This window comes from Scyliorhinus canicula, chromosome 1, assembly GCF_902713615.1.
Source record: "Scyliorhinus canicula chromosome 1, sScyCan1.1, whole genome shotgun sequence".
In the NCBI taxonomy this organism is placed as follows: domain Eukaryota; kingdom Metazoa; phylum Chordata; class Chondrichthyes; order Carcharhiniformes; family Scyliorhinidae; genus Scyliorhinus; species Scyliorhinus canicula.
In genome coordinates this window covers 299,159,094-299,173,595 of record NC_052146.1, presented here as the reverse complement: position 1 = coordinate 299,173,595, position 14,502 = coordinate 299,159,094, and the positions used below count along the sequence as shown (strand labels likewise).

General features: G+C 41.1%; 1 protein-coding gene across 2 annotated transcripts in view; it reads left to right on the top strand.

Annotated features, from left to right (window-relative positions):
- Nucleotides 1-13,686, top strand: part of nrbp1 (nuclear receptor binding protein 1) — a 112,701-nt gene extending 99,015 nt beyond the window's left edge. For both annotated transcript variants that reach the window (XM_038816237.1, XM_038816228.1), the window contains 3 exons: nucleotides 2,871-2,934; nucleotides 6,467-6,522; nucleotides 7,617-13,686. In XM_038816237.1, the coding sequence (XP_038672165.1) occupies nucleotides 2,871-2,934; nucleotides 6,467-6,522; nucleotides 7,617-7,715 (219 nt within the window). In that variant the 3' untranslated portion in view covers nucleotides 7,716-13,686. The remainder of the gene's footprint in view (nucleotides 1-2,870; nucleotides 2,935-6,466; nucleotides 6,523-7,616) is intronic.
- The last annotated feature ends 816 nt before the right edge of the window (nucleotides 13,687-14,502 follow it).

Sequence of the window (14,502 nt, the reverse complement as noted above, 5' to 3'; positions counted from 1 at the left end):
GAGAAGGAGATTTGCCTAGTCTTTTGACTAGCATGCCTCCTTCAATCAAAACCACTAGAAAAATCTAAATGGTCATTTGTCTGCTCTTTTCTTTGCTACCTTGCCATGCACATTTGAGGGTGTTAGTAAGTACCGTTCAAATATAATGAAAAGACATGGTGAGGTGCTAGACAGATATGAAAGTGCCTTTTTGCAGCCCTCGGTTAGATAAACTAATTTGCATTGACCAAGAATTGAACCTGATGTTTTCTGTTCCTTCAGTACTCTATCACAGGGTTTTCAAACTCAGGGTCACGATCCTTGGGTGGGTCATGGGCGGGTGGGTGTCGGGAGCATCGTGGAGCGATCGGTCGCGACGTTCCCAATTGTGGGAAAAGCGGCCAATGGCCACAGCTGGCGTTCAAAAAGGCCAGCCGTCGTCCTCCGGTGGATCCAGTGGTATGCAGATCCGGAGCCGAGCAGGGGCAGACCGCTGCCTCCTGATGTCAGCGCGCTGTCCAGAATCAAATTTCTTAAAAACCATGGCGCCATGGCCAGAAGCAACGGCAGAGCAGGTCATGCGCATGGCACATATACTGACGTCTGCTGGAGAGCGCTGTGCAGGAGAGTCCACGGCAGAACATAGCAGTGCTGGTGTGAGCTCCAGGACCTCTGGTGAACAATCATTATGAAGAAGGTGCAATCAGGAACAAAACAGCATGAAGATGTTTTCTTGCGGTATGACTTTATTAATTGTACCAATGCAAATTCCCTGTATGTTATCTGCAGGACAGTACTGGTAAAGGAAAGTTTAAAACCCTCTAAACCTCAAAGGCATTTGAAGACTAAGCATGGCCAGTTCGAGGACAAACCTCTTGATTTTTTCAAAGGATGCAACGAGAACTTAGTCCTTAGCAGAAATGTTACGTTGAATGACAAAGCACAATTAGCCTCTTGCATGGTAGCTTACACTGTAGCAGAGAGATTAATTCTGCCTGTAACAATAGACCGTTTGTATGGTCCTAGATGAGAGGTTAGCTGAAAAACTGAAATTCATCCCATATGGTGACAACATAATGGAATTCATGATATTTGAGAATATAGACGCCCAGCTTATTTCAGCACAGGAGTTCACAATACATTTTAATGAAAGTGCAGACCTTTCAGATTGTGTAACCGTGCTAGTTTACATTAGGCACGTTTGGCACAATAAATTTGTTGAGGATTTGCTGTGCTGTCTGACGTTGCCAACTAACACAACTGGCAGAGATTTATGAAGCATTGAATAGTTACATGGTTGGGAAGTGCAGGCTCGACTGGGTTCATTGCAGAGGAATCAAAATGATGGGGCAGCCAACCTGACTGGGAACAACAGCAGAGTTATAATAAGGATGAAGGAGGTAGCTGTTCAGGACATTGTTTGGAATCATTGTTTTGTGCACCATGAGGCATTGGCATCGAAAGGAATTCCATCGGACATTAAGGAATCGAGAAAGTTGTGAATTTCATTAAACGCAGTGGACTCTATATCAAACTTTTTGAGTCTTATGTTCTGTTTTGGGGGCCGCGCACACACGTGTTCCTCCACGCAGCAGTACGTTGGCTGTCAAGGGGTCGGGTGCTTGTCAGAGTTTATGAACTGAGGTATGAAATCCATGCTTTCCTCCTTGAAATCGTCCCTTCTGGTTGATTTGTTTGGTAATTACCTGGATGCTAACTGTGTCTTACCTTGCGGACACCTTTTCAATTCTAAATGAACTGAACTTCAAATTGCAAGGGAAGGATGATGACCTGTGAAGAAATCGATGCTTTCCAAAAGTAATTGAGGTTTGGCAAGTGCGAGTACAAAGCCAAACTGCTACATGTTCCCACACTGTTGCAACACATAGAAGAAAACAGTGTCAGTAAGGGAACTGTCAATAGACCGGCATGCCTTATTTAGTTGCATCTGCGTGTGCTGATCTACATTGTTTGCTGCTACTTTCCAGGGGAGAAGTTTCTGATTTTTGAGAGAAGCCGTGATGAAAAATCCCTTTTGGTTTGAGACGTCAGAGTCAATTATTAACTTACAGCTGACTCCAAATGAAGAGACTGAACTTCTGCACCTCACCTGTGACAGCACATTAAAAACACACAAGTCCATGAGTCTGTCAGCATTCTGAAGCAACGTCTCCGAGGAGTATCCAGTGCTGAGTAAAACAAGCATTGCCCTTCACAGTGACCCACATATGCAGGATTGAATTTTCCGTCCTCACAAAGATGAAGACAGCACAAAGGAACCAGCTGAACTCTGCACTTGATATGCACATTGCCCTCTCCTCCTGTGAACCTTACTGGAGTGCGATCGTGAGCACCAAGCAGGCTCACCTGTCGCATTAAAAGTAAGTGAAAATGAGGGCAGCGGGTGGCACAGTGGCTAGCACTGCTGCATACGGTGCTGAGGCCCCGGGTTCGATCCCGGCCCCCGGTCACTGTCCGTGTGGATTTTGCATATTCTCCCCGTGTCTGCGTGGGTTTCACCCCCACAACCCAAAGATGTGCAGTTGGGTGGATTGGCCATGCTAAATTGTCCCTTAATTGGATAATCTAAATGTATTTTAAAAAGTGAAAATGGTGTGTTGCAAAGGGTGGCCAGCATGGGTCCCACGAAGAAGAGTTTGAAAATCCCTGCTCTATCACATGGTATGCTTATCCAATAAGCCATTGAGGTTTACACTTGTTTGTAACTGTTTGTAAACTAAACAGCTAGAATATCACGGGGTCAATCATGAGTTGATATAAAAACCGTAGTGTTGGGATGTGCTTGACAGTTGATGTTTTATATCAGCTGATTACTTAGGGGGGAAAGAGAACATTTCCTTATTTGTTGCTGTGATTCCTTTTTCCTTCAGTTAACTCTACTCTTGAAACTAGAAGACAAGCTAAATAGACACCTCAGCTGTGACCTGTTGCCCAGTATGTATCTTCATCTATTACTTTGTGCACTTCTGAATTTTACTTCTTTAACAGAATACATGGTTTGTTTAATTCCGCAGAAATTTAAATTAGACTACTGAATTGATCGAACAAATCATATCATGTTGACATATGAACAAATGATGGGGATGTGGTATTTTTAGACATTAATGTTTATCTTAGTTTTATTTATGTAACTTCATCTCACATCCCAACATAATGCCGTAAACCTTGATCATTTTTCAGAACCACCTTTTGAGATGAGCTGACCAAACAAAATTTTAGATTGCATCATCATTGCTCTAGTGTCAGTGTAACACATTCTGACTTGCGATCCAACGCCCTCCAGATGCACCCTTAATCAATTTTCTTTGTTATTTCTCACACCATTATCATTGATCATCGCCAAATCCTCCATGTTCTGTTGAGAGATTTAGAGCAAATCTCGCAGGTCAAAATGGGGCATCATGAGGCATTGTGGGCCATCAGTATCAACAGAATTTTATTCAATCACAACCTGTCACCTCATGGTCTGACGTATCCCTCACTCTAAAGTTTTTTTTAAAAAATGTATTTATTCAAAGTTTTTCAATAAGTTTACAAAACACTCCAAAAAGGAAAATATTACAAAGAAAGAAGGGCAACATGCCAAAAAAACAGAACAACTTAACCCTCTAAACGATAAACAGTTTAGCAAATTAACACCCAATTCAAAACAGGATAGAGCATGCGCTCCTTACAAAAAGGGAAAAGAAATCAGTATTTATTCAAAGTTTTTCAATAAGTTTACAAAGGTCAATGAAGAGCATTCCAGGAGGCACATGTCAGGAGTGGAATACTCTCCACTTGTTTGGATGAATGTTGTGGGAGTTTCACCGGCAGTTATTCAACTATGGGGTTCTTCACTCTCCAACTGACCAGGCGACATTTAAAGTTGAAGTTCAGTTTAAACTTTTATTGCAAGCTATAGCCAGGGAACTAAACTATCATATGGCCCCAGCACAGAAAATACAGGTCAATTATACTTCTCCCTGTTATCTGAAGAAATTAACATACACCACTCAAAAGAACACATTTGTTCAAAAATTATCTATGTCCATTCGCAATTAAAAATTAGGATTACATGATGCAATATACACAAGTATAGTTGCCAATCATAGCCAAGGCAGGTACATAGTATTATAATGTGCCAGGTGCATTGGGTGCCACCAAGCTCTGACAGTTAGATTAAGTAGATGCCTGAGCTATACAACACTCGCTCAACATAGTCTAGGGTAATGGAGCTCACGTGATTGGCACTCTCATCTATGACTTTAAATATTCACTCCTTCCACCAAGGCTTTTTTGATGGCACCTTCTGAATCTGTAATCTCCACCATTAGAAGAACAAGGACAGCAGAAGAGTACTGGCATCTGCAAGTCCCACAACAACCTGATTTCAACATTCCTTCAATATTGCTGGGTCAAGGGCGGCATGATGGCGCAGTGGTTAGCATTGCTGCCTCGTGGTGCCGAGGACCCGTGTTCAATCCCGGCCCCGGGTCACTGTCAGTGTGGAGTTTGAGTCTTCTCCCCGTGTCTGAGTGGGTCTCACCCCCACAACCCAAAGGGGCAATTTAGCGTGGCCAATCCACCTATCCTGCACATCTTTGGGTTGTGGGGGTGAGACCCATGTAGACACAGGGAGAATGTGCAAACTCCACACAGCCAGTGACCCGGGGCCAGGATCGAAACTAGATGCTATGAGGCAGCAGTGCTAACCGGCTCACCACCATCTTGAGGGCAAGTTGGAATGGGTAATAAATATTGTCAGTGATGCTCATCCCATGAATAATTTTTTGCAATTCTACTAATATATTCATGTCATTTTAGGAGAGTGGTTACTACTTCACGTATCTATATTTTTATGAACATCAAGATCTTTCTGCCATATTACAAATCATCTCCATAACTGGGCCAAGTGTCTCTGAAGATAATGCTACTTGTTACCTTTCCATATATGCCCCCCTGGTTGCTCGTCATTGTGAACAAGAGGAATTATATAGAACACCAGGCTCTTGTCTTTCTCCCATTCCCCCTCGCCACCAAACCCACAAGAAGGCAAACATAACTTCAGACTCTTTCAATTAGATACATCCAGGAATGTTGATGGAAACCTGCAAGTAGCTTAACTCAAATATTTGGGATGCAGATGAATTGGGATTGCACCCTTAAAGGGCAGTCAACAAGTGAGGTTTTTCAGTCAATAAAACGGTGCACAAACTTTTATTTTGGACAAAACACTTTCAAGTTCCTTGGATGAATTCTTGGGTATTTGCAACGGTGCCTATAAGCACAAAGAACAGTATGAGAAATGGGACTATCAAATCACTCCGGCAGATTGTGGACTGTATGTAGAACATGACTCCGTCACAATTTTGAGGAATGCTGGAGTCCTTGCATACAGTTGTCACTATCTGGGTAATACAACTGTGGGGCCATTTCTGTCTACCTCAGGAGGCATGTCTGCCAGCAGTTTGGTGACATAATATGAAATTGTCTGGCTTTCACCACTTGGCTCAATATTGTTCCCCAGATAATGTTCCAACATCTTTGGTACTGATGCGATTAACAGCATCTGCAATGTTGAGTTTCTAAGTTAACCACTTTATCTTTAACTGTTAGGAGAACTTATAGACAGTGATTTCTTGGTACTTTATCTTGCTGTGTTGCAGGTAATTAGTGCACTGAGTCTCACTTGATTCTGGGCATGTTTTTGTTGGTCATTTTGGCAGAATGTGTTGCATTCTGTCTGGGGTGAAGAGAATGATGAGAGTCACTAGACATCTCGTTAACTTTTCTTAAATTAAAAAAAAATAAATTTAGAGTACCCAATTAATTTTTTCCAATTAAGGGACAATTTACTGTGGCCAATCCACCTACCCTGGACAAATTGGGGGTGTAACCCACACAAACACAGGGAGAAAGTGCAAACTCCACATTGACAGTGACCCAGAGCCGGGATCGAACTTGGGACCTTGGTGCTGTGAGGCAGCAGTGCTAACCACTGCACCACCGTGATGCCTCTCATTAACCTTTCAACAGACTAATCTTTGAGGAGGATGGAACATTTAATGGGATAAGTATTGAGGAAGTTAATAAAAATGTAAATGTCACTGCAGTGCCAGAGGACCATTGGCTGCTCTCCCCTTTTGAAAGCTGCCAGATGGTGATTTAACCTGAGGGTGACCACACCTTAGGCGAGGGGCAAGGTTAAGAAGGCGACACCTTCATGAATAACCTCAGATGATAATGGGAATTGAGCCCACGCTGTTGCTGTCAGTCCACATCGCAAACCAGCTGTCCATCCAACTGGACTAATTAGCCACTCCTAGTGCGGATTCAGAAAATGAGATGAGGAAGAGGCTAATGTTTAGAAATGCCATCTTTGGCAGAACCACCAACCGAAACAGCTAGGCTATAATTAACAGAAGCAAGGTTGCTGCTTGTCCAAGCACAGTTAGTGACGCTAACGTTTCTCTGTTCCTTCCAGATGAGAGCTGTCAGGAGCTGGCAGCAGAACTTGTTCAGCTGGGATTCATCAGTGAGGTAATCAGTTTAGTTTGTTTCTGAATTTTTAAATGCTTATAGAACTTCAGGTTATTTATCCCCTCCCTCATTGCTAGGTTTTGGTTACCTAAATGCTGCAAAACTCTGGTGCATTACCCATGTGAAAATTCCCCACGTGTGATCCTGGACGTGCATATTGGTTGACGTGTAACAAAAGAAATTGAAAAATATTTCTAACTCCTATCTTTTGACTAACATATTTCAACTGTTAGAATTATAATTCACATCATCATTGAAGCTCTCGTGTGCGTAATAGTCAAAATCTGAGCTACTGACTTGGTAACTATTTTCTAAAGATTAATAAGAGCATACAAATAAGGAGCAATAGGTCATTCAACACCTCTAGTCTGCTTTGCCATTTATTTAGATCATGGCGGATCTGATAGTAATCTCAAATCTATGTCTTGCCTACTCCAGATAGCCAAATTGCTCACCAAGAATCTATCCACCTCCTCCTTCAAAATATTCAAAGACTCTGCTTCTGCCACCTTATTTAGGAAGAGAGTTTTAAAGATCCATGAACCTCCATGAAAACGTTTCACCTCATCTCCATTTTAAATGGGCGACCCCTTATTTTTGAACTGAACCAGAGTTCTAGATTTTCCCACAAGAGGAAATATCCTGTCCAATCTTTCCTCGTAAGGCAACCCACCCATTCTAGATATTCTGGATCCAATGTGCATTTCACAGCTCCAGGCTGATTGCATGGAATATTCGCAATTCGATTCTAATTTTTAAAATTTCTTTCATTGGATCGAGTCTGTGCAAAGTCTGCACATTCTCCCCATGGCTGCATGGATTTCCTCTGGGTGCTCCAGTTTTCTCTTGCGTGTCCTGAATGACGTGCTTGTTAGGTGAATTGGACATTCTGAATTCTCCCTCCGTGTACCTGAACAGGTGCCGAAATGTGACGACTAGGGGATTTTCACAGTAACTTCATTGCAGTGGTAATGTAAGCCTACTTGTGACAATAATAAAAATTATTATTAGTAATCGAAGAATATTCCTCTTTTAAATGTACAAAATGTCTTTTTTCTGTCTTGTCATTGCATTTTCCAATCTTCTTTGAACAGATTGATCAGAGCAGGTTAACCACTTTGCTCGAAGATGCATTCAGCAAATTCTTCTACAGCAGGAATGGCTCTCTCTCCGATGTCACCGTCTCGTCATAGCTACGCTCGAGTCACCGTTGACACAGTTACTTCATTACCAGTCTGAGATGGGCAAAAGACGGCATCACAGGAAGCCATGCATTCTGGCTCAATTGCATGTTGTAGTAGGGTGATGTTGAGTTCCCAGCTACAAATGGTGAACATCCCACCTTTGAAAAGTTCTTTTGTCAGTATTATGTCCCATCTGTGCTTCTCCTGTGACTGTCGTATTTTCTTTCGCCGTATGACTCGCAGAGCGCTGCCACATTGGAAAGGCGCTTTTCTCTTAATGGGAGTATAGGTGGGCTGGAGGCAGGATTGGGGGAGGGTGGGGGCGGCGAGGGAAGGCTGCTTAAACTGACATGGAGGCACCACAGGAGAGATTTTTTAAAAAAGGGGTCTGCACATAATGAAGTATCACTAGATACGTTTTTGTGAACTCTTTCAATATGTTGTATCGCTTTATATATACATATATATAGCCAGTGATGTGCATGTTTCCTCTATGTTGTATAATCTGCACATTTGTTTTCCAAGATGGGGGATGCTAGGTGATTTTTACTGACTTCCTGACAGTGTTTCAAAAATCTCGCGTGAAGAGGTCACCCAATGAAAGAAAGTTCCTACTATTTTTCAGTGATGGTCACAACCTTAGTGGTTATCTAGTCTTTTTGAGTGGCCAGTTCAGTGAACATATCCAAATTGGTCAGTGGAATTTCAGTGAATAGTTCTGGATCCAAGCACAAAATTGAAACATCACACTGCCATTTCTCCAATGTGTGTAAAATTCCTGACCTGGAAACAAATTTTCATTGCAAATTAGGTACAAGTCTTAGGAGTCAATTGATACACCGAGGCTGCCTTTATTTTAACTGAATGCTTTATTGAAGCCTTCCTTCATCCTGTTCCAGTCTTTTATGTAAAGCCAAACAGTAATACAGACCTGTAATCCTTACTCTGTAGTATTTGAGTTACGCGTGCCTGAGGTTGTGTAGTAGTTCCTGCTTTTTGTTTTGATACAAGAGCACACCATTGCGATTGTATTGATCATTTGTTAGCCATGTGTTCCTATGAGGTCAGTTGGCCAAAGGAAGTTGAGATGATTTGTTTTTCATCTTCTGTCTTGAGCCAAATAGTGCACAGTGCCCTAAATATTATGGGCATTTTTTTTCTCGTTATTTTAAATTGTGAGCAAAAGAGAAGGGTAAAGTCCGTTTGCAAGAACCAGTTTGCCAGTAACCTTTTCTGATTAAGTCTTGCAGTTTCTCATCTTAGTTTCATGTATATGTTTTGGAATGTTTCAGCTCTTTCTGCACATAGACAATGGAATTTTCAGATAACGGTAACTGAGAGATACTAATGTATGATGGTAAAAAGAATGATTCTGTGTGACGTTGGCAGGGTTGGGGGAGAATTTGAGACTTAATTAGAATTGCTGTAACTTTTGAGAATTGCAAAACACTGTATTGTGGCATTGTTTAAAGCCCTGTCTGCTTTTCATGCAGCGTTCATTGGAGCAAATATACTGTGCTGAAAAAACAGTGCGTGGCTGTTCTTTTGTTGTTAACACCTAATTGAGTAGCAAAACATTGTTTTGTATCTGTGTGTGGACGAATGCTTTTCAGGTTTCCCCCCGCCTTGCAACTTGTGTATTGAAGTTGCCTGATGGTTGCCCACACACAGTACCAGAAAATTCTCAACACCATTCCAAGTATATTGTGGAGCATTGCTTGCTGTGATTCTTTTTCTTTTTAAAAACATCTTTCTTTGTTTGAACTATTTGGTCTGCAATTCATTCACACTTTTTTGTTTGGAGTGTGACGTCAACCATAGAGCTTTGAATTCAAAATTAATGAGGACTAGTTTTTTGTTAAAATTGCTTTTGGAAATTGGTTTTTGGAAAAACTTGGTACTATATTTATTGCCGCCTCCTTGAGTTTAATAAAATTGGGACAGCATCCTGATACTGTTAAAGATGCATCGGCTTAACATTAAAGACCAGTGCAAAACTGGTTTTGATAAGTACACATTCGGCACGATAGATCAATAGTCAAGTTTTTATCTATCTGCAGTTTCAAGACTGTACTCCAGAATCTGAAAGTTGCACTTTTCCAGTTCTTCAGCTGATCGAAACCTACCCTAAATTGTAGAGATGTGAAAGAGTCTACATCACTTGTCCTTTGGGTGTAAGTCAGTTCTGTTAATCATGGTATTTTTCTTCAGTGAAAGTTTACATGTCACTTGGGGCTGTTGCTTATCTGGGGGAAAGCCGAGTCTTTTCCAATCCTAAAATGATGTAGTTTCTTCTAAGGTTAAATACATTATTGTGCAATGTCATGATCTATCTTGCTTGAGGTGCAAAGGACTGATCAAAGGTGGAACTGACTTGCAACCCAGGTTAAAAAATATGGATATCTCAAGCAATGTTCATAACCTTTAAAACCAAAGTAACATAAGATTGCAAATCAGGTCAAATTGTGTCTTAGTCACTTGTCTCCAGTCTGAGTTGACGAGGCTTGTCAGGCACTTAAGACTACAAAGGCTAATTAAAGCTGCCTTTAAGATGCACAAGAGTCCACAAGTTCAAAATGTTCCCTATTGTTTTTAGCCTCCCTTCCCCTCCCACAAAAACCTTTTAAAAATTTTAATGAAAATTAGTTTGGACTCCAGCTGCCCCTCTAATAAAAATGCAGTCAAATTTGTAATTCCTTCTGAATTTTGCATTTAATCCTAGTGGACAACGGCCTGGAGATCTTGCTAATTTTTGTTAGTCACTCCATCTCTCCGAATGTAAAGGTGTGTTGATGGTTTTGGACACCAGGTTAAATGTTTTGCCACATACTGATATTAGTGTTGAAGAAGTGACCATCATTTCAAGTGTTTAGCACCCAGAGCGCAGGTCAAAATTGGTGAGAATTGTTTCAAACAATTCCCTTAAATTGTGTGTGACAGTGACTTGTTGGGGCAGATGTGATTCTTAAAAGTGTAATTCACCATTAACTTGAATGTTCCTTTTTCTTCATCCAATAGCTAGTATGTCATGGGAAATTTGATTTAACTACTTTCCAAAACTGTCAGTAAATAGTTTTCTGGGAGGGTAGGGAAACTGCACATAGGAAAAACTGAATAGTCTGTTTTCGAACATCTCCATTCAAGTCTAGGTTTCCCATTTTAAAAGTTTATAAAGGATTGTTACTTACACGGGGTTGGGTAAGAAAAAATCGGATTAATTTGGTTTGGATTTGAAAGGAAAAAAGTCTTTAATAGTCCCTCGCGTATGCTTGGGCATTTTTATTTTCAAAGTGGCAGGAATGTTCAATGGAAGCTTGCTGAATAAATATATTTTCATGGTAGTCAGCAGAATATTAGTTACGACTGTCTGAGGTGCTGCATTACTGGTGTATATATAGCCGTTTCAGTGGAGGAATCCAGCAGGACAGAGTCGCCCGTGCATTTTGTCTCTTTTTGTTACTGACTAGCTGCTTGTTAACTGAAAGAGAAATAGTTATAATGTAATCTTTTACTCCCTTTTCCTAGCAATGACCGTGGAGCAAAGATAGGGAAGCGCAGAGAATATTGACGGGTTAGGCTGCATTATTTGTGTTATTTCTCTCTTTTAGCGATGTGACACCTGTGGACTGTGGAAGGGGAGGGAAGTGGTATTGGAAAAATATTGATATTTGCCATTTTTGATGGGCTGGGAATTCTACCAATTAAGTCTGGTTAGGAGAAGAATATAAGCACATGGGATACTGTGAATTTTCCATTCTCAAGTGATGATAAGCAAACGTTTTATACTGTTTACACAATGAGTTTTTGAATCTGCTCTCAGTGCTGTGATTTGGTCCGTTGACAAGATGCCAATGGTCTTTTTCCTTGTCGGGAGAAAAAAAATAATTCTAGGCTGGGATTGCTTTAATTCCTTTAAACATTTCCTTTGGCAACATCGGCTGTGGGTCTTGAAGTAGACTGGTACAATTTGTTCTACCTTCTTCTTTGGAACCAATTGGTGTCTATCCTGGGTTGATGGAAAGACACTGACGGTGTTTACAATTTGGGGGCGGCACCATTTTAAAATGGGTCGTTGTTGAGTTGTAGCATTCAAATGCTTGTTAATGTCATGTTTTCACACTGGGCGACTCTGAGATCAGTCCTCCAGGTTGCAGTCATTGGGAGGTTGTCTCTCATTTTCTGTTGCTGTTTTACCCAATAATAGATTGTTCACACACTACTATTACCCACTGATATCTGATACTCTAGGACATTAATAGGCAAGCTAGGCTTGAGTGGTGGCCCTCCTTCATCTCAATGGGCCACGAGGTTGAAATCAAACTTATTCGCTAACCATGCCCCCATGAATAAGATTAAATACATTTAATAAATGCTGATTATTTCATAACTAGTTAGAAAATGCTTAATTTATATATTAATAAAACTGTCATCAACTTTAAGTGGTAAAAACAAAATAAATATTGACATTTTCGACGCAGAGGGCATGCAATGCCCATGTTCTGTACAATCAGCAAGCAGCTCCACCTTTCCTTTATGCGCATATCATTTCAATCATACAGATGGGGGGGGGGGGAACTACATGGCTGGAAATCAGCGGAATGTGGCAACACGCGTGGGCAATGTTCCACAAAATGTCTCATGGGTCGCACTCGGAGCCCATTTGGGCTGCATGTGGCCCCCAGGCTGCAGGTTGCCTGCCACTGCTCCAGGATGATGCAATTTGTTATTCATCATATCCTGGATTTCTTTGGACTGCCCATGAGAGGGAGGGAAGTGATTAATTTTTGCTTCAAGACCATCTTGAAGACTAAACCTGCTGTCTAATAGCACATCATAGCACATGCTGGTGCTTATGAATACATGCCACCCAACAGAAATTGGCCTAGAGATTGACAACTTCACATGATTAACATGTTATTGCAGGTTTTGGTGAGCGAAAACCCCACATGCCAGTGAGTGTTATTTGGCTATTGTGCAGCTGGCAGTTATGTTGGCACAATTTTGCAGTGGCCGCCACTCTCACCTTTGGGGATTCTGGCGACAACTACAAAGATGCTCAAATGTTTCTCGTTTAATTGGTCGTCATATGAACTGTGCTGGTGCAAAAAGCAGTTGCTCTTATAATATGAGACTTTTGAAAATAAGTTGGTTCTATTTTCCTGCTGTGTTCAGCAGCTAGCCATAATAAGAATCTCATGGCCTTTTAAAAATTCAAGTAACAGTGCATTAACGGAGAAATGCAATGTATAACGTTAGGCTTGAGGTTGAGTTGTACAGGAATTCCCAATCTTGACTGATTCAAGAGAAGAGACACTGAGCAAAATGCTATATCCTGATTGTGATCCAAAAAAAACATTTTCAAGCAAATTGCCCCTTGGGACAAACCCCAATATGCCCTAGAGAATCTCAAATTAAACTCCATTGCCGATCTGGATTTGTTCAGACCAGAGTGCAATGAAACAGGGAATATGGTCAATTTCTTCCTTAAAATCTTACGCTTGTATCCCTTTCTCTATTTCAAGCTATTTCTCGCCATCTTGCTGTGCTTGAGGCTAAATGGATGCAAGTGAGAGTTCAGATCTGAACTTTTAAAATTCAAACATTTGACTGATTCTCACAAACATTCAAGTCTGAAGTAACATGGGTGTGAAAATGCCCAGTTTGGTTGTAGTGGGGCGATGCAGTAGTGTTGCCTGAGGTTGTGTTTGAAGGAATGCAATTGCTTTTGCCCCAGTCCGAAGGAATTAAGGGAAAAGCTTACTTGTTAGCTTTGCACAATGTGGTGATGCCTTGCAACATTATATTTGTTATACTAGTTCTGTATTGTACCAAAACCCTTATTTAAATGCAAAATGTGTAAATATGAAAATAGAAAGAACTTTGAAGGCGGGCTGAAAGAATTTTCAACTTTTTTAAAATGGTCAATCAAACAGCTTTCACATTTTGTTCAGCTTTGTTGAAATAAAAAAGTATAAATTTCCATGTTGTAAGCATACTTATTGGAAAGATGGTGGGTGTACAGAAGAACATACGACTTGGAAGCAGCAGTAGACCATTCAATCTCTTGAGCCTGCTCCATTTGACACTCATGGCTGATCCACTTTTGGCCTCAGCTCCACGTTCCTGCCTGTTCCCCCTATGCCTTAGATAATTGATTGACAAGGGAATCTGCCTTAAAATATTCGGTGACTCCGCGTCCACTGCTCTCTGGGAAGGGAATTCCACTGACCTAAAGACCCTCCGAGAAAAGGTTCTCATCTTGATCTTAAATGTGCAACCCCTAATTTGAAACTCCATCACAAGAAGAAACATCCTCTTGGCATCCATTTTGTGTCTCACCCCTCAGGATATTCTTTCAAGAAGATCACCTCACCTAAATTCCAGCAGATACAGGCCCACCTTTCCTCATAACACAACCCCTACATCCCCAGGAATCAGTCGTGTGAACCTTCTCTGAACTGTTTACATTGCAATTATCATCCCTAAGTAAGGAGACCAAAGCTGTACACAATCTGTGCTCCATTGAACATTTCCGAATACCAAATGCCTTTAGCTTTATGCTGCTTTCTCGAGCTTTCATCTGGATTTTATTTATTTTTCTAGTAGTCCAGGTGTATTGCGCCTTCCAGCATCCCGCAGGAATGTTATTTCCTGCCTAGTTAACACTCTACTTTCTCCTGTGTTGCCTGCTAATTATTTTCACATGGGTACATGACAACAATGTCTGTATTTCAAGATGCTCCTGGGCTCCAAAATGCTATGTAAATACACATTGTTTAGGTGTTCCCAAGTTAGT